The 21,645-nt window shown below is 33.9% G+C and overlaps 1 protein-coding gene across 3 annotated transcripts in view; it reads left to right on the top strand.

The window, feature by feature from the left end:
• Rgs17 (regulator of G protein signaling 17) overlaps positions 1 to 19,991 on the top strand; it is a 126,956-nt gene extending 106,965 nt beyond the window's left edge. For all 3 annotated transcript variants that reach the window (XM_063232923.1, XM_063232921.1, XM_063232922.1), the window contains 3 exons: positions 2,893 to 2,982; positions 4,705 to 4,939; positions 14,357 to 19,991. In XM_063232923.1, the coding sequence (XP_063088993.1) occupies positions 2,893 to 2,982; positions 4,705 to 4,939; positions 14,357 to 14,545 (514 nt within the window). In that variant the 3' untranslated portion in view covers positions 14,546 to 19,991. The remainder of the gene's footprint in view (positions 1 to 2,892; positions 2,983 to 4,704; positions 4,940 to 14,356) is intronic.
• The last annotated feature ends 1,654 nt before the right edge of the window (positions 19,992 to 21,645 follow it).

Here is a 21,645-nt window from a genome sequence, read left to right as displayed (position 1 = left end):
GAGCTAAATCCCCAGCCCCTTGAAACCATTTTTAAGAAAGGTTAATTAAAAGAGTAAGTTGTGGGGCTGGGGATTTAGCTCAGCGGCATAAGCACCTGCCTTGCAAGCAGGCGGTTGTGAGTTCAATCCCTGGTACCGATAAAAATGAAAAAGACAAAAAAAAAAAGTAAGAATAAGTTGTACATTTGTTAAATGAAAGAAAGAAATTGTTAAAATTTTTTTCTACTGGGTAAGATTGTGTCCAACATCAAGAGATGGCACAAACTAAATAGTTAAACATCTACTAAATGCCTAAGTAATTTTAGACCAAATGTGCATCCGTATTTTACCATCTGTAAAAATGAAAGATATAAACACAACCCAATATTTCTAATATGGTAGCATTTGAGATGTTTGTAAACATCATAAAAACAGATAGAAGAGCCAGAATTTGTGTTTAAAAATGCGTGAATCAGCACATGGATTCCAGATTTATTGCTCCAGAGTAGAGGCCAATGAAGAAGAAGTTTCTCAAAGACGTTGTCTGAAATGAGGTGGATTTGTGTTCTTCTGTGTGATGCACTCTCTGAGACCCGTGTGGAAATAAAAGAAATAAGCTTTGAAGGTGTTTAAGCGGGGGAAGGGGACCTCTTATCTGGTCTTCTTATAGCACTTAACACACATAAAAAATAAACGAAGTTTGGCAGGATGACTATTAAATTCTTATTTAATGAGATCCTTCCAGAGTTTATAAAAATAGTTGCCTATTTCATATATACATATTATGAATGTTTTATAAATAAAGGAAGTTTTGCACAATATGGTCGGTGATGTATCTCTCTCAGTCACTCACTTTCTCATTCCAGAAAAGCACACTCACTCAAAGATACTTTGGGGCTGGGGATTTAGCTCAGTGGCATAAGTGCCTGCCTTGTAAGCACGCAGTCGTGAGTTCGATCCCTTGTAGCAAAAAAAAAAAAAAAAGATACTTTGGAAAATTAATGAATCACGTCTTAAAGTCATATCTGACCTACACAGAGAGCAATATAGAGGGTTGCAATTTCCTACACCATCTCAAACTCCAGCCACATTCACAATATCCACACAAAGAGATTTAAAAATGGCACCATGCTCTGGGTATGTCCCATGGCCCTACTGCTCTGAGGAATTTGACTCCTGGAGTCACAGACTGCTACCACTCCGGGACAACCAAGTCAACCAAGATAGTGCCTAACTCAGAGTAAAGAGCTAGAGTCTCTTCCCAGGATTCTCTGTGCCACACTACTTTTGTTAGAGATTTAATCTTTTCTCCTCTTGGTTCTATACCAATAAAGCTGCCTTTGCTCCTCCTTTGGGGAAAGGAGAACTTATATTATTTCACTACTGAAGTTAATTTTCCTTTGAGGTGTCCTTCTCTGACTAAAGAATTCTTCCCATTTTCTATCAGCTCCTCTTTTCTCCAGCCAGACCTCCTTGAGTAAATCTTCCTATGCTGGCTTGCTTTCTGTAGTCTGGTCTACTCAAATTCCTTCCTGCCCCACATTCTCTTCATCCTCACTCTTGCACCTGAGAATAAAAAATACATTGAATTAATGAACATTGTCTCAGTTTCTCTTACTTTAAGAATAATTACTTGTTGGACGCTTCCCTCACAGTGTATCCTTTCTATCAGAGGCATATTAGTGACACTTGTGTGCATTCCCATAGGTGCTGTATGATCTCACTGCCTATCAGAGGGCCTAAGGTACTCAATTACTTTACTAAGTACTTACTAATAATGAGGTTGTTTGGCAGAAGAGATTGCAGACTGCAATCATACAGCATAGTTAGCATTCAGCTTTTGAACCAGCCTACCAGGCCATTCTGCACTGCCTTTTGCTCACATGTAAAATGGAAGTAATAATGTACTGCTTAGAGAACGGTGTGCACCACCTAACAGGCACTAAAAGATAACAGTTTCTGTTGCTTCTTACAACATAAATAAGTAAATAAACAAAAGGGACGTTATCTGCATTTGGCTCTCTGACGGACTCTTGTGAAACTCCTGGACTTCTAGACAGAAGTATGAGTTTGCTGATTTCAGGAACTCCAATTTTCCAAGACTGCTGAGTCATCCCCCCCACCTGCTTTCTAAATATCTGCTCCTGAGTTCCCCATTATCGCTAGTCTGTAGGTTTGTGGACCTTGAACCTCTGTTTTCTCCTATGGCACTGATCAACTGAAGTTTACCTCAACCACATAAGTCTTGGTGTTGTGGGTTACTAAACTGTGTTGTGTTACCCTATAATGCTGTCAGTGTTCCACACTTAGGTCTCAGAACCATGGAGGTTTCTCACACCCAGTGATCTTCTATGTCAAATCCTTAGAGCCACTGCCTCAAGACAATGATAATCAGCCAGCTGGTAGAAAAGGGCAAAGACAAAGTCAAACATAAATCCAGCAGCTCAAACCTTAGTGGTTGAAGGAATGGCAAACCTGTTCCATAGAGAAGGATGATACAAATTTAATAAAATCTGTATTGGATCCTGATTCAATCTTCTTAGCTACTAACTACGGAAAAAATAAGTAAAAAACTAACTAAATAGTGCTAACAAAAAGCCAAAATGACTTTAGATTTAAAGGATAACAATAATATTTATCAAATATTAAAATATGTAATCTTATAATGTCTCATGGATTTTAAGCTATTTAAATTATGTTAGCACAAAGTCATTTTATTTAAAAATTATTCTCCTTCTCTTTGAAATGGGTTTACCCACCATTTAAAAGTGTTATTTCTCTACCTATATTTTAAACATTCCTTCTAGTTAACAAAAAATAAAATCTTCTGTGAAATAATCCCTCTGCAAAATTTGTTCTTTTGTGTAACTGATTGAATTTCCCTTAACAAAATGAAGTGTTCTGCTGTTACAGCCTCACTGTTAGAAATGAAGAACGAGGGGAAAGTACAGGAAGACCCGTCCACACCACAAAAATGGAGAGCATCCAGGTCCTAGAGGAGAGGTGAGTGGGCATCCACGGTGTAAGTGCCGCTTGGGTTTCTTTGCTACTCACAGCTGCGAAGGCTTGAGTGTTATCTCTCCGTTGAGGGTGCTGCTCAAAACCATCTTGTAAAACAGACCCTGACACTGCCTGAGAGCTCTTTTGTGATTGCAGTGGATTTTTGTCAACTTTTCTATTAGCTATGTTTATCATTGCCTAAGATTATCTTTCTCTTTCAAGACGTAAAAAATTACTGCATTAATTAACCCCTAAATTCGCTTTTTTTTTTAACTTATCTTTGTTGACATTATGTTTTTAAGTTCTCTTCATAAAAGTCCAAGCAATATACAAGCTGGGAAGGTTGCCGCACACCTGTAACCCCAGCACTCAAGAGGACAAGGCAGCAGAACCCCGGCACATTCGAGGCCATCCTGGGCTTCATAGTGATTTCAAGTCCAGTTTAAACTACGCAGTGAGACCTTGTCTCAAAAAAAAGCCAAAAATAATCAATGAACAAAAAATAAACATACATACAATAGAGACACTAAATTACTCCAGTCAGTGAGGAAGGGTGCCCAGCTGCCTCCTGACCCCACTTACATCCGAACAGACTGGAATCACCTGACTCCAAAATGAGAATTTGAATGTAATATCTAGGGAATAAAATTAAAATACCATTTGACTACTCATATAATTATAAATGCTTTCTTTCTCTGCAGTTTATACTGGCGAAAAATAAATAAATAAATGCTTTCTTTTTCTGCTTTTCATAAGAGAGTTTTAATAATTAAAACTTTTCAAATTTTAATATTTTTAAGTGAATGAGAAAATTCATACATTATAGGGTACTGATAAATCTACTTCAAATAACTGGTCAAAAGGTTAAGAAAACTTAAGTTGCTAATATCCCTTTGACCAAACATACTTTAGAATTTAAGCAATTCTCATTATGTAAGTATAAAGTCATAATGGAAACAGTATTCATTCTGATTTTCTATAGCCATCTACTTCTTTGTTTATTAGCAAATGTAACACTGACCGGTGGTCTTTGCAGTAGTCACTGAAATCCTGTACACAGATTTCTAAAAGTCCCCAGTGCCATTCTAAAGGCCTTCTGTTTTACAGTGGCATTTTCAGATAAAAGTAAACATGATACATTCTTATTTTACATCCCATTATTAATGCAAAGTGTCTATTAACTGTGAAAAATAAACTGTTTCTTATGACTGGAAAATGGAAATCTATATCACAAAGCAAAGAAAAAAATTTAGTTTGTTCTTCAAGGTAATTGACAGTGTTTTTATCAATTTACAATGCATTGTTAGAGTTGAGACATTTCCAAGATTTATTAAGAATTTATGATGCTTGTGTGATATGGTCATGCCTACTGTGTTTGTCAAGACCCAAAAATAACTCCATCTGGGCAGAATTTACCAGCTAGACTGGACAGAGAGGCAAAGTATTAACCACTAGATGGCAGCATCCAAATAGACGTTTTTACCCACTCTGTTCCATATGTAAACCAGAGGTCAGAATTTTTGTTTGTTTGTTTGTTTTTGGTCTTTTTGAGACAGGGTTTCTCTATAGAATTCAGACTGGCCTTGAACTCGTTTTGAACCTAGTCTACTCTCCAACTGCAGGAGATCCTTCTGTCTCAGCCTCCCAAATACTGGGATTAAAGGTGTGTGCCACCACACCCAGCTCAAAATTGCTTTTGATTACAGCCCTATTCTATTTCTGCAGCCAAAGCCCCACTGCAGATGAAGTCTTATCCTGGTCTCAAAGTTTCGACAAAATGATGAAGGCCCCTGCAGGAAGAAACCTTTTCCGAGAATTCCTTCGAACAGAATACAGCGAAGAGAATCTGCTTTTCTGGCTTGCTTGTGAAGATTTAAAGAAAGAGCAGAACAAAAAAGTCATTGAGGAAAAAGCCAGAATGATATATGAAGATTACATTTCCATTCTATCACCAAAAGAGGTAAAATTCTGGAAAACATTGAGGTGGGCTTCCTAAACCCAGGCATATCCCTGTTGTCCAAATTGAGTTGTGCCTGGGGTTGGTCAGAAGACTTTTTGCGGGGAGGTTGTTGACCTTCAATTCTGAAAATCTCCCTGAACACATTTGAAGGTTAGTTAGTTTCCCTGTGATGCTAGTTAGTTAGTTTCCCTGTGATGTTAGTTTTCCCTTTGATTCTGGCTGAATCTTATGTGGCAGTTTACTTGCTTTTCAGAATTAACACTCTGAAGCCTGTTTAAGCAATTTTCTGTGACTTAAACTAAAGTGGAGGTGAAGAATTTAAGAAGATACCTCTCAAATCTTGATACCCAGATTACTTGCATGAGAAGCACCCTAAGTGCTAAAAAGCAAATTCTTGAGGCCTGTCCAGGACTTTAAATCTGAATTCTTAAAAGACAGCCTAAAAATCTACACTATTAGCAAGCTTGCCATGCACAACACACACACACACGCACACACACACAAACTACTGTGAATGTTTAAATTAAAAATAATATTGTAACAAAACTCATTGTAATGCCCCTCAGAATATTCCCCCTCACTTCCAATTTGTTCTGTACCCCATCATTTTTACCACTTTCTGAAGCAGTTCTTGAAGTCCTTTTATTGTGTCTTTAGTTGTGCTGTCATGACTGCCTTGCTGTGCTGAATTTATTCAAAGCATTTACCTTTCCTGGTAATGCTGACTTTGAAGAAGAGCTAGAAGTTTCATGGTGCCACCTATTACAACATTTCTATAGCCTGCTTTTTTTATTAGATGGCACTCTGCAGCAGTGTTCACCATGTCATTCCTGTTACCAACACTCATAAAAAAGACTTTCAGAGCTAGAAGCTAGAAGGAATGATGGGTTAAGTAACTGGAAGTGAGGGAGAGTATTTGATGGGTATTAACATGTCCACGATGGGGACTTAATTCATATGTCTCACTGACAGGCAGGATTGTACCACTTGTACAACCAGCAGTTCAAACCACTCAGTGGGACAGTCATGGAAATGATTTTACTTACTCTGGACTTTACGTTATTGGAACTGCAAGCTTGTCTTCCCATTGTCAGGATGCATCTAATCAATAATGCACACTTTTAGCCACCAAATAGCACATTTCCATTAACTTTTTAAAAAACCTTTTCTTAAGAAATGTACAGGTGAAGAGAGCTAAAGGCACTTGGTGAGGGAAGGGTTAGCAGGAGGACCAGGTCCTGGAGTCATGGGAGTCAGAGCTCCAGAGGTGATTTTAAGCCCTCAAAATATAACGGCCTCTAGAATGCATTATCTTTTCCACTTCCACCTCCCTTTGCCTTTCGTGTCTGTCCTAAACTACTGAGATGTTTCCTTTCCTATTTACATGTCCCAGACTGGTGCTTTTTTGCCGTTCGGCTTCCACAGACCTTTGGTGCCCATGAACATACCAAAGTCCACTAGAACCAAGCTGTAGTCATCAGTCTTTTGTTCATTGTTTGACACACCCCATCCTAACATTGCTTGTCTTCCTTCCTGATCTGTAAGATGAACTGGCATCCACTTTATCATATACCTAAGCTAGGAATACACTGCGAACTCTCGCTTCTGATGACATTTACATGTCACTGGTATTCCAGAGCACTTCAGTAGCACTGTCTCTACAGAAATGAAAGACTAAATGTACAAAAGATTTTTTTATTTCCTTCACCAATATAGAAAAAGTATTCATAGACACAAAGTATGAAGTATTTTTTCCGTAGTCTCAATATATTTATTATTCTAGAACTTCATATTTCTAACACTTAGTATAATTCTGCATCCTAAAAAAATACAATCTTTAAATTTCTAATTTATCTAGAACATTAGCATCTAACCAACTCTACTTGAATTTATTAGTACTATCCTTTTATTCTTATTTTTATTTTATAGTTGCATTACATGATAAATAGACCAGATGATACTAATGTGCTTCTCTTGTCTATACTTATACAAATTAGGGTCCTTAAGGAGGTTATCTAGCTTGCACAACTCCCTAAACATATAAGATCTATCATCTGAAAGTGATAGTTATCTAAATTACCTATGTAGTCCTTGATACTTCGTATATTTCATTTTAAAATGATGGCTATTCCAATGGTTAAAAATTCTATAGAAAACAGTTTTCTCCATATTAAGCCCATATAACTCCTTTATTTTAATGGTCTCCCTTTTCTCATCTTTAGTTCTTATGTGAAACACTGTGCTGTTGTTCCCATGGATCAATGGAACTTCGCAAAATACTTGACTTTTACGTAAACTCAGATTTTTTTTCTTTGTGCGAAACTAATAGAGTTTTAGCCTAATTTTTTTTATTTTTAAACATAATTTTCACTTAAAAAGTCACTAAAATGTTTCCTAATCAAAAATATGACCTTAAAATTACATAGACTAATATTTCATGTAATAGTGATATTTATTGTTTTATTTTTCTTAATATCTACATTTTGGTTATTGCCTACTCTGTGTTTTCAAAATGCCAGGGAGAAAGAGTGGCAATTCACATTTTTATCATTTTCTATCATGTACTGTTTCATAAGGGAGTTATAAATAACTCAGCATAGAGTCTACATTACTCACCTGGGCCTGGTCATGCGTGTTGTTAATCCCCCACTATGGAGGCTGAGGCAGAAGGACTGGCAGGAGTTCAAGGCCAGCCTGGGCTACGTAGTCAGACCCTGTCTCCTGTATGAGGTGCCTTTGTTTAGCTGACTGATTTCATACTTTGTTAATATAGTAATTGAAGTTTTTCATTATTTAATAGCAAAAAATAGATATTTTCAATTGTACAAATTAACTGTTGAAAATCTGCATGAGTGTTTTAAGCCAAGATATATATTGAGCCATAAATCATGCTCAGTGATTTGACTCATAATTTATCATGTAGTTTCTCTTCTGCAGCCCTTTGCAATCCATTGTATCTCAGTGACATCCCTGTGCAAAAAGTTGTCATTTCTAATCATCCATGACACGTTATCAACTGATGACAGAGTTAGTCTTCAAGTTTTGTTTTATAACATTGACAAGAACACATGTCATGTCAAGAGTACAGGTCACATTATATAGCAGTCAGAGCACTTAAGTCAAGTCAAGGTGCGTCATGCCCTAGTTCTAACTCTGTCACATCTGAATTCTGTGATTTAGAATAAATCATTTCACCTTTTTTGGGCCTCAGTATTCAGTTGATTTGTTTATAGAAATAACAATGAAAATGAGTCCAGACTGGTAAACCAAATACAGAATGACATCATGAGACCTTTGGTACAACTGCATCACCTTCCCCATCAAGAACATAGCTGATCAGTCACAATCCTCACACTGCAGTTGATTTATCGTCCCAAGGCTGGACAATCCGGTCTTTCTACTTGGACAGTCTGTAATAGTTTCTACTTAAAATATTTTTTTTTTTGGTCTTTTTCATTTTTATCGGTACTGGGGATCGAACTCACGACCGCCTGCTTGCAAGGCAGGTACTTATGCCGCTGAGCTAAATCCCCAGCCCCTAGAATATTTTTTTTAAGCATGAATATTTGAAACGTTTATAAAATGGTAATGACTAAAGAAATAAAAGTTATCAAGATTTTATTAATTACAAGAACAGCATTTTTCTTCATTAAACTTTATTTTACTTTCATTTGATTGTTATTATACCCCATTTTCTTAAATTTGCATTGAGACAGTCTATGTTTTTAAAAATGTTTACATACAATTTCTTGAATGAAATCCTTGGTGCCATGTACTGGAAAATTCCATTTCATTTTTTTCAAGATCTTATTTATGCATTTTTAGTTATTTGAGAATTATAAAATAAGAGATGTTCTATTCTGGGTGCAGTATACATTTTACATTTTAAGAAATAATTAGTATAATACAGTATACATTTTAAGAAAAAATTAGATTTTATAGTTTTTAAAAATGAAAATAAAGACTTTGATAAAGTGAATTTGCTTTTCTTATGATGTCCCCAAGAGGAAAACAAATGACAATTAAAAAAGCATTTAAGATTGGTTACTTTGCTGCACATAGCAAATTCTATTGACACATTACATTTATTAAGTACTGAAAAGGCAAACAGTACAATTAAAAACTGTAATGAAAAGTCCATTTAAAGGATATTACCCTAAAAATGGATGCACCTTGAGACCATAATGTTAATCAGACTTAAATATTGCATAACTTCTCTCACATGAGAAACTCATAGTATAACTAATTTTAAAAAATAAAGGTTAGAAAATAGGAAACAGAGATCTTCTTCAAAAGAAGGGGATCCAGAATCGGGAGAGGGAGCCAGAGGAGGGGAAGATAAATAAGATATGTTAAGGACATGCAGCTGTTCCTCAAGATGAATGTAAACATTATGTATTCTAAATATGTAGGAATAAAAAATTGAAAACAAAAATGACCGTTATCAATTAAAAACATCATTGAACAACTGAAGAATGAAAGAAATATAAAACCTTATGTAAGGATAGTTCTTTTGATCCCCGGTACCAGAAAAAAAAGTATAGTTCTTGTATCAGAACAAAACCTGTGTGATGTGTACCCACCAGTCTCCTGGGCCCGGACTGTAACCGGGCCTGAGGCTCACATCTTCATCACCCTGGAGCCTTAGTTCCGTGTGTGCAGAATTATGGTATGGAGAGGACTCCCAAGTCCACTAAATCTCTGGTGTTTGCCACATGGTGAATTTAATAGTAGTAGGCATTGTTTGCTTCTGATCTCATCTTAAATTTCCAAAGAAAAAATGAACCTATTTAGATTCCAAAATCATCTACAACTTACACAACAGACATGTGGCTTCCGTGTGTACATGTATTTGCCTTTAGCAAAATAATGTGAATTTAACATTTCTAACTGTCTAAGTCACATTTTCTAAACAAAACTCACTTGATTATATTTTCTTATATTTATTTCTTTATATGTGCATACGTATTAGCATTCAAAAATATTTATCAAGTACTTCCTAGGAACTAGATGCTAGACTAGATTTTGGGGATGTTATAGGGAATAAGACAGTCACTGGCTACCTTTGTGGGGATTACATTTTAGAAAAAGAAAAGGGATTTAACTCAGAAACACAAGCACTTGCCTGGCAAGCATGAGGTCATGAGTTCTATCCCTGGTACCAAAGGGAAAAAAAAATAAGAAACAGACAAAGCGTGCTGAAGTCAAATAACTACTGTGATAAACAGTAGGATAGAAAGTGTTGAATGATGTAGTTTAAAATAGGAGTTGTCAGAAAAGGTCACTCTGAGAAATAAATTGCAAGTTGACTAAAGGGCCAAAGACATTAGTTGTCATCATAATTATAATCAATTATTATCGTTACTATTAGCACTTTACAATGGGTTTAAATTTAATTGTGGTCTTTCATCTTTTGTTACAATCTGAGTCTCACAACAGTCTTTCAGCTATAAGGACAAATGGTGACACTTCACAGCAAAACACAAAACAAAACAAAGTTACCTTCAAACTGGTAAAATGAATGTTTGAACATATAAAAAACAAGAATTACATCTGACCCAGTTAGAGCACAGGCCTAGCATCTTCTGATTCCAGTTTGGTGTTCTTCCAACTACAGTATGCAGATTATATTCTCCATTGTCCAGTGTTTCCTTCATGGCACTACTGTAGATTTCTGTGAACACAACCTTACAACTTCAGATGAAATTAGAAATTAACCTCGTTAACGCTCTCTCCAACAAGCAGGGTACAAGAATATGGTTTCTGCATTTTATCCTACCAATAATTTTTGCTGCAAGAGGTAAATTCAAATAATTAGTCTCATTTGTAATTTATGTTTTTTCAGTAGACATACAAGGACAAAAACAATACATGCTGGGATGTGAAATGGCCAAAATAAATAAGTGCATTTGTTTACTCAGTGGTACTGGGGTTTAAACTAAGGAATTTTACACTGAGCTAATCCCTCTCCCTTTTTTATTTTGAGATCAGGTGTAACTAAGTTGCTAAGTTCTTCAGACTGGGCTCAAACTTGCCATCTTCCTGCCTCAGTCTCGCAGAGTGCTGGGATAGTAAGCAGGCATCATCATGCCTCGTATAAAATTCACTAAAATTAATAGAAGAATCAAATATCCTAGATCTATAAAATTTACAATTGGTAAAATCTTGATATGGATTTCTAAATTAAAAGGTAATGAAAATTTTACATCAGATAAAGATTGAGAAAGAATATCATGATATATTTAAAAAATTGTCCAGAAAATTAACATAACTGATGGTCTCCTATGAGGGAAAAATACTACCAGTAAAATTTATTCATTTTCAGTATAATTCTGCCAACAATATTTGTGAAATCAAAATCTCCACTGTGTGTTGATAGCTAGAACAAAAAGACAAGGTCAAAACTTTTACTTGCCCAGTGCGGTGGCACATGCCCATAATTCTGGCACTTGGGAGGCTGAGGCAAGAGGATCACTGTGAGTCGTAGGCCAGTGTGGAGTTCATAGGCAAGTTCAAGATCAGCCTACACTTCTTAGTGAGACCCTGTCTCGAGACAAAAAATAAATAAATAAAAACAAACTATTTTACTCCTTTTAACAGTGTTTATCTATCTTAATATTCCCTTCCATGAGATACAAAAGCTAGTGTTTAACCATGTACATGACTGGCTTCGCTGGGTCCTCCCAAGCTACACTAGAAAGATTTCTGCCTCCATCTCTGCACTTTACCTCCACACTTTCATTGAACCTAAATTCACATTGAGTTTTCCTCCCAGTAGCTTGGAGGAGTTGCTCAGGAGCATTTTATTACGCTTGCAAGCCATTTTCATTCTTCCCTGTCATCTCCCTGCGGAAATGAAGGCTTCCAAAAGGCCCATCTCAAAATCACTTCTCTCTTTTAAGCTCCTCACACTGTCAAAGTTTTCAGCACTGCCAAAATTGCCAATTAAATGCTGCCAGTCAAACGCAGCCAAAGCTATCAGAGCTGTCTTCTGCTTTTATTCAAACTGTGTTATTCTGTAATGTAACTTCCGCTCTCTCTCTAAGTATAAGGCTATGGAAGAATAGGAGGAGATTCCTCTTATTTCAAGGCTAGCTCTTGTCTTGTATTACTCGACTTTCTCTTCCCTTAGGGTGAGTTTTTTCCAGGAAACACCTTAATCCCTCATGCAATGGACCCCAGATAAAGATGGCTTTATAAGCCATCCACACATTTCTGAGTCCCAGGATGACTGTGGCTCAGGTCCAAGCTGGGACTCCCCACACCACCTTGTCTTATAGATGTTCCTCATTCTGAAGCACAAGATGCCACAAGATGAAACTGTAAATTGTTAACCCATGAGGTTTGTCCTTGATACTTGGCCTCTCTACACTTCTTTTGACTGACCAACTACCTTTTCAAATAAACAACCAAATATTAAGGTAAATATTTTGTTTTTTCAAATGGAAATAGCAAATGGAATTTTGTTATGGATTATTAAATGTTGAACTGTATTCTTTATATTTTACTACTGTTTTTAATTTGCAGAGGAATTTGACAGTTAAAAAGGATTTAAGACATGTAACCATTCAAGTTATTTTATTTTTATCTTAATATAACTAGTATAAATCATACTACTGATAAGAAACTTACACTGTTTAATTATGCTGTCATTTAAGAAGTAAGTGACCCTCTTTTCTTGATTGCTAACCTGAATTTTTCTTCTCCACTGAAACAAAACATTCTCTCAAGTTTAAAAGTAAGCACACCATGTATAAAAACCAAGCAATGTTTGGTAAGACTTCATCCTTCCATAACACTACATCTCAGAATAAGAAGAATCAATTTAAGCTCCAATATTGATATCTTCCTATTAAGTAAATACACAAAAGATATTTTTGTTCAAGATAAAGAGATTAGGAACATTCTATACTTTTTATTATCATATAGTTGATAATGACTTCATATGGCACAAGAACTAAAAATTAAAAGTCATTTACTTACAGAACATCTTTTTTCTAAGAATTCCCAACAAAGAAAATACAGTTCTAAGAGTTGCTTAAATTTTCTGTATATACCTTGGTTTACCTAAACTGTAGAAATCTAGCCTGGATCATGATTTGCTTTTTGGTTGTTGGTTTGGTTTGGTTCAGTTCAGTTTTAAATTTGGTTTTGTTTCGTTTTGTATCACCGTTTCCTGACAAACCTAGCAGCCACTGCTGAGGTGGGTCAGTCAGTCCAGTCCTACATAGTCAGTAGGGCTGAGGATCCCCTGACACTCGGTGGAATATTAGTGGCTTCATTTATACTGTTTTCAGACCTTAGACCATGTACATCATGAATAAGAAAAGATGCCAGAGCCAAAAAGACTGCAACATACTCATGTCAAAAGATATATATAGAAATATGTAAGGTGTGTAAGGAACAATTAATTGTGGAACACAGTGTCCTATCCTATACCTTGTTCTATATTGTCTTGAATATAGACAAGAGAGCTGAAACAAATCAGGACCGGGCTATAACATGGCATTTCAGGGCGGAGCTTTATGTCTGCTTCTCCAAGCATAATGCTATTGCTCTTTTTTCCTCCTACCTTTATGTTATATCTTTACAATATATCCAAAAATTAAATCACTACAGAATTTAGTTTTTATACACTTTTCAAATTCTACTGCACTCATTATTTTAACGAATGGTTTTTAATTCCTATTCGTATTTCTCTCAAAGTTTGGAATTTAAAAATATTGAGCATCAACATCTTATATGCATGCTAGTTTTTGTGAAAGAACTCTTCCCTGTCAAAGTTTTGTCCAGTGATTGAGACAGTTTGCCTAGCAGTTGCAGAAAAGGAGGCAGCAAATTCATATTCTGGTATTTTGTGGTACCCCCACAGTGAATAGAAGTTGTCACAAGCTCATGAATGAATGCATAAAAAAGATAAATCCAAATAGGTCAAGATACCTATGAACCAAATTTATGGTACAAAATCTAGTTTCATTCTGTTTAATTTGACGTTTAAAGGGAGAAAATTATAAAGGATATGTAGCCTTTGAAAGACAACCTCAGGCCAGACATAGTGTTGCACACTTGTAGTCTCAGCACCAAGGATGCCAAGGCAGGAGGATTGCCACAAATTTAAGCCCAACCTGAGCTATATAGTGCGACTCAAAAAAAAAAAAAAAAGGAAAGAGAGAGACAGGAAATAGAAGAGAAAGAGAGACAAAAGAGAAGGAAAAGGAGACAAGAGAAAAGAAAAGAAAAAGGATAAGAAAGGAGAGGAAAGGAAAGGAAAGAGACAGGGAGGCAAGGAGGGAAATAGACAACCTTAGAATTGTGGCAGTTGGATTTACTCTGAAGTTCGTTTGAAATATCACAAATCTATAGTTATCTGACATTTTCTGAAAAAATATTAATGCGTCTGCTCTTATTTCTTTTTAGGTCAGTCTCGATTCTCGAGTTAGAGAGGTGATCAATAGAAATCTGTTGGATCCTAACCCTCACATGTATGAAGATGCCCAGCTTCAGATATATACCTTAATGCACAGAGATTCTTTTCCGAGGTTTTTGAACTCTCAGATCTATAAGTCATTTGTTGAAAGTACTGCTGGCTCTTCTTCTGAATCATAATTTTCATTTTAAAAAATCATTTCAGAGAGCCGGGATGGGAAACGTAAATAGTTAAATAACATCAGAAATTGAGTTCCTGGAGGACTACAGTTTGGCTTTCCTCAGGATACTGTGAAAATACTACTATTATGGTCTTTGTCTCCATTTTTATCAAGGTTATCCATGATTAAGCTTGGAGAAAATACCACATAAAACAATGAATTGCCAAATTACTTTTGTTTTATTCAGTACTCATGCTACTTGCAAGCAAACTGTATTTGTAGGCCTACGAACAGTCTCCTAGTGTATCTCCAGAGACTGCATGTGCAAAGTTAAAACTGCTTCATTTGTCACATGGTTGTTGTACTATTTAATCAAATATCATAACTTATATCTGTATTTAAGAACTTTTGTGCAATATGGTCTTACTAAATAATTGCCAAAAAATTGGCTGTGGTTTGCATTTTTTTAAACATCTAAAATAGAAAACACAATTTTTAAAATGTAACAATAGTATTCAACATGCTATATACTGTGTTTAGTACACTGATTTTGAAGCCAATATTTCTGTATATTAAAAAAGAGCTATTTATCTGTTTGTTGGAAAATCCTAATAAGGAATTTCTCTGGTTGTTCACTGCCAATACTGTGGCATTTTCATTACAGAAGACTTTGCTATGTTTAAAAAAAATAAGACAAAGAAATGGAAAAAAAGCACAAAACAATCTGAAGAGATCTTAGCTCAATGACAAATCAAAGAGTGATATTGTTTTTAATTGTAATAGAAGATGAATCTATGTATATACAGATGTCCAATACTGTAATTAACTTATTAAAGACTGGCTCTCCAGTTCTAAAATGGTTGTGTAAAGTTATGTACTTCAGCAAGCAAAAAATAAACTTGATAACTTAGTTTTGGAATACCAAGAAAAGAATTTAGTAAAGGAATGCCTATATGTAGCACTGTAAAACATTTTGATGAATAGGATCTGTCCTGTGCTTGGTAGTAAAATCCAGTGAAAAGCTAAGTTTTTGCTACGAAAAGTTTTGTAAGGGTTATGAAGAAGATACTTCTCTACTTCAGACCTTAACTGTTTTCACATAGTATCTTTAACATGACTTATTTTAAAAATGTTAAAACCAAACTACTCATTCTCATTCATAATTAAAAGGCAGTACAGTGCTCAAATCTTTCAGCTGCCATATTATTTTTTATAATTACACTAACTCTTTAAAAACATACCTGACATTGGCTTGTACTTCTGACACTAAGGAAAACAATGTCCTATTGTGCACAAAAACAACAACAATAATAATCAGTGTCATATTTATATTAAAGTGTAATATTTGAATATTAATATCCCCTGAATACTATTTTTTTAAACTTACAGTGAATGAATATAATATTAAGTAAACTAAAATGAAAGTTTTAAAAAGATTTATATCCATGGAGAACACTGGCCTTATATTAAGGATTATATTAAAATTACAAGTTTTCTTTGTCATTTTTAACTACCTCTCATTTTTAATTTATTAAACATATTTTCTAAAAAAAACATGTTTGGGGGTTTTCTTTTTAACTTTATTTTACTTGAAAGGCTGGCATAGTAAGTTTCTTTTTCCATAAACTAAACATTTCAAGAGTTTTTTAAGTGACTATGATTTTATAATTTATATAGAAATCAGGAGACAAGAATAAAAGGGCTATTACCTATTCCCTATGCAAATATTTTAACTGTTGCAGTGTTTGACAAAATGGAATTTAAAAAAATTTGCAGAGTAGAAAACAAAATGTTCTGTTTACACTGGCGTTGCTGACTATCCTACCATATTCAGCACTTTTAAATACATTATTTATGAAAATATAGTTAAATGCAAGCTAGAAAATATTTATGATAATCATCTTTTAACAAATACTTGTTTTTTGAAAGTGTTAGTGTGTTGACATATTTTATTCATGTCATTTATTTACTATTCGAATAACAGTTTTCAGTAATACATTGAAAAAGATAACTATGAAGATGTTTACAAAATCAAATATTTTTCCTAAAGAGTAAAGTAAAACCTAAAAACATCATTACTTCTATTGTGAAGTTCTATTGTTGCTAAATCATTTTGTCTTGATTAGAATAATGTTTTTGTGTTACTATGAGGTATAAATACATATATTATAGAATCATTCTGTGTTTGAGGCACAATAAATTGGTGCACATGACGAGAAGATATGTAATATATTATGAAACTCTGCATGCATCAATATTTTTAAATGTAGACTTTATAATTCTTGTTGTTACTCTGTATGATGGTGACCTGCTAGTCATAAGTTATCTTTATAAGATACTTTGGGCTATGAGATGAATTGTCTGTCTGACAATATGTTTAATACTTTGCCAAATGTAAAGGATAAGGGCCTTCATAAAAATCTGTAACATGGGTATTTGGAGAATACGGATTTAGAGGGCGATATGTCCATTTGAAACCTAGTACAAGAAGGGTTCTAGAGCAGATTACACAATAAATGATGGCAACCATGCTATATGAGCACTTACGTGCTAGACTCATATTTGTGAACACAAGAAGGTTTCTCCTTTAATCTCAGAACATTTAAAGTTTCTAAGAGGATGTCTGTGTATTTACAACTTTATCAATTTTTTAAAAATATGATATAATTTGTTTAAGTCACAAAGCTATAATTAACAAAAAGGCCCTCAACTGGTGTCTATGCTACCATTCCAAGAGCACAATATATGCTTTATTAGAGTTTGATTGTATCTAGTGAGTAAATTCCTCCCTGGGGAAAATTTAGCACTTTAAAAGGAGCACTTTGTGTTTTAGGTTGCCAGGATTTCTTTGTAGACAGAATGTGCTGAAGCACACAGAACTTAATGCACTTTTGATATTATTTAATTTCAAATGAATCTATAACAGAAAGAAAAATAGATGATATAGACTATGTACATATAGATAAATTGGAGAGCCAGATCTCCTCGGTGATTGATGGCATTTCTTTACTCTGGCTTGTTATTTATTACCCAAAGTTAGCGGAAGTGCTCTGACAGTGTTACAGGGTACATAATGAGTAAGTGCAAAACACAATTTTGATACTGAAGTTATGAAATTAAAAAGTCGAGACAATAATGTGGTCCCTTATTTTTTAATCTTAAAATATGTATAGGATGACCAGCTCTGATGGTTGGTCATGGTGCATGGGGTGTTTATAAGTATCTTTTAACGTTGCTTAGTATAAAATGTGTATTGTATATTTACCTGGTAGCTCAATTTAGTGAAAGGAGCATAGAAATAGGTAAATAATATTTATTTATTGGGAGCACATATACATTTTTACCTCATTATGTTGATTTAAAATAATATAGTACCAGATTCTTAATATTGAGTTTACCCATTTTTCTATATACCTTTAACTGTACTGAAAAATAAGTAATATTGCAATTGTGAGAGATTACACCATCAACAAATACAAAACATTAGATACTTTGGTGAGGAAAGGAAAAAGCAAGGGATTTAAAATCCAAGCACAAGATAGAAAAATAACCTTTTAAAAAGTCACTAAAGTTTCTTAAGATAGAAAATGCCCACACATAAAGCCCTACCAAAAAAACTTTGAATATTTTGAGCTTGATATGTTGTCATATTATCTTGAAATGTGGTAAAGGAATTTACAGAAAACATTCTTGCCTGTTTACTTTAATAGTTTATGATCCCAAAGGGTCCAGGAATTGGCTCAACAGCATAAGCACGTATCTGGAAAGCGCGAGGTCATGAGTTTAATCACCGGTACCAAAAAAAAAAAAAAAAAAACTGTTTATGATCCTAGTCTTGAAACAAACACTTATATTTGAGTGCTTTACTCGTTTTTAAAATTTCTGATAAATATACAGTGTTGTCCTGAAAAGTTTTAAATCTGTAAAATTTTAATGCACTTACTATAATTGCAAATATTTATCAATAAACTGATACCAAAACCTTGCTTCAGATCTCTATAACATTTATAATACCCTTACAACCCACAAAAGTACACAGTGATAAGGACTATTTCTAAATACTAGACTTTGATTTATTGACAAGTGTTTTTAGAACTATTACTGATAGGAATAGTCCTATCCAGCCCCAAGAGACATCTTTTCAGATTAGGGTTAGGGCTATACTCAGTGGCATAAGCAACTGCCTGGTAAAGTCAAGGTCCTGAGTTTGATTTCTGGTTTTAAGAAAAGGAGGATTAATTTAGTGGGATATTCTACCTTTAATGAATAAGGAAAAGAACTGCCATAAGTGATAACAGGTTTTAGTATAAGGACTAATTTTCATGTTATGACAAAAGCTTTAAAATAAGGAAAAAGAACACTATTAAGTGCTGATGAAAACCAAATGTAGTATTTTTCTGTGTTATATGTACAACCCAAAATTCATTTTTCCTTCATTACTTCTCATAGTCTCTTCTGTTACAGAAATTTCAGAATTTTAAAACTTAATTTATATGCTTATATTTATATAAGCATTGCATCTTTTAATAGAAATAAATATTTTAGAATAATTGTGTTTCTGAATACATTTCCTTAATAAAGATCTAGCCTTTATTTGTCTATTAAAGTGATACCACATATAGTGCTTACTAATGTAAACATATGTCCCAGATTCATATATGTAATAGTGAGAAAAATCAAGAACTTAAAATGACAAATTTAATTTCAAGTTAACATTTCTGTCTTCTGCAATAGCAGGCGAATTAATTTTGCTCTCTGAGTAATTTTCTCATGTACAAATGAAGAATAGATTCAGAGGATGGCCATGAAGGTTAAATAAACAGAGACAGAACGTTGTTACATATATTGTCACAGTTCTTCAGCTCCATTATATAAAGTCATTTACCAAATATATAAATAAATGATAGATCTAGAACTAATAAAAGATTGACTGTCAGAAATCATTGTTCATTAAATCTTTTTACTTTAGAATACTTTCAGATTCATGGAAAAACTGCAAATATTATATGAAAAGCCCTCATATACTTGACTTTTGTATCAGTCACAGTCAATGAGAGTATCAACAAATTGAGTCTATACTTTATTCAAATTTCCTTACTTTTATGTAATCCTTTTCTTGTCCCAGAATCCCACTCAGGACACCACATGACATTTTATTGTCATATTTCCTTGGGATTTTCTTAGTTGTGAGTTTCTCAGACTTTATTTTTGTTGACCTTGGTCACCAGATGAAGTACTGTCAGGTTCCTCCATTATAAAACAGTAGTTTTAAGAGGCTATACAAGAGGTAATTTTAAGAAGTCATATATATCACAGGTAAATTTACTAAACATTTACAGTGCTGAGCTGAAAAAAAACTCTTAAGAATGTTTCTCAACACTACAATTAAGTTCCATTAAAGGCTTACTAAAAATAATAATAATACAATGAACTGGAAAGTAGAATACAAGAATAAAACTTCAAAACAGTGTTAGTGTGAATACTCACTTAATATAGTAAAAGTGAATTTTCCCCTAAATTATCTGTGTAATGAACATAAGCATATATATACTGTTTTAATATTAAAGATCTTACTTATGAATTACAATAAGAGGTAATTTACATTGATAATAGTTTTGCTTACCGCTTTTCTATATTCTCTCAACTAAACAATGTACACAATATTGCAGAGCCTTGATACACCTTCCTTCCCAGACTGAATGAATTTGTTATAGGTACAGTTTTTTATGATTTTAAAATGTTTACTAAATACTAAAAAGAATTTTAATATGTTTGCTTCTATAAAATGTATCATATTGAGTGTATAACTTATTATTACTATGTTCATTGTATTTATCTATATCCATATTTGGGTCTCTAATATTTGGACTATAAAGAAGTTTTGAGTATATGAATACAACTTAAGGGGCATCATGCTTGGTTATTTTTTAATATCAAAATAACTTGCAGGCACTCATGAATTGAGTAGATACTCCTAATTGTTTTCCTACAATTTAAATTTTTTCTAGGATATTATTCACGCTTTCTTGAATTTATCATTTTACCTATGTATCATTTTATGTATGTACATCTGGACAATGCTAGATACTTCACCATGTAATAGAATTTAAGCATGACAATAATGTAAGAAAATTCAAAAGTCTCAAGTATATTTTGAGTTTACAAAGTAAATCAAACAGCTGTTTTCAATTAATTATATTGTGGAAACCTGTGGATATTGTAAAATGCACATGCATTACACTTTCTTAAAATGTTTTGAATTAATAAAGAATTCACTAGTGTATCCTTACCTTAGATAAGGTACTGTTTCCTCATTGGTGTAACACTATAAGAATAAAAGATACACTTGTATGTGTTTCTTAAATTGCTTATGCATCTGAGGGAAAGAAAATTTTGACTGGATTCTTTAATGTGATTGCTTATCATAATTTTGCACTTTTTATAAATAATAAAATACATTCTTGAAATGACTTACATTTTAAGAATTCAGCTGAGAGACATATTGAGTTCAAATTACTTCCACCATTTATTTCTGTGTATGAGGAAAAATTCAAAGTTAAGAAATTATGGTGGCTGGGGATTTAGCTCAGCGGCATAAGCGCCTGCCTTGCAAGCAGGCAGTCATGAGTTCGATCCCTGGTACTGATAAAAATGAAAAAAAGAGAAAAAATTGTAAAAAAAAATTATATAAACTTATAAACATCCTAGCAGATCTGAATTAAAGAGTTTTGATCACTATCTCACAGCCAAACAATTTTACAAGGTAGTGCAAGTTGCATAGATAAGTTGAAAAGATGAACCATAATTAGCTGGCGCTTTTAAGTTGCAGAACAATTTTTGCACTGTGGTATTTGAAAAATCATCTCATTCTTACACTTCACTGTGCTCTTGCCATGTAGTCCTAAGGGATAAAGAAAGACAATGCAAATTTTCGAGAATTTATATTTAATGGTTTTGGTTTGATGACTGAAGGATATTTTAATCTTGTTAGAAGGTCCCATTTTTTACCATTTGATTTTATTTTTAAAGGACAAATTTGTTGGGGGGCAAGGGGAAGGGAAGGAAATGAAAAAAGAATTAAGATACGCCTATGTACCAACTCCCCCCAAGGAATGTAAA

Source organism: Cavia porcellus, unplaced genomic scaffold (assembly GCF_034190915.1).
Source record: "Cavia porcellus strain 051 isolate PalLab524CR breed Dunkin Hartley unplaced genomic scaffold, mCavPor4.1 scaffold_22, whole genome shotgun sequence".
NCBI lineage: Eukaryota > Metazoa > Chordata > Mammalia > Rodentia > Caviidae > Cavia > Cavia porcellus.
The sequence above is the reverse complement of the archived record's forward strand: the minus strand, read 5'-3'. Positions and strand labels throughout refer to the sequence as shown.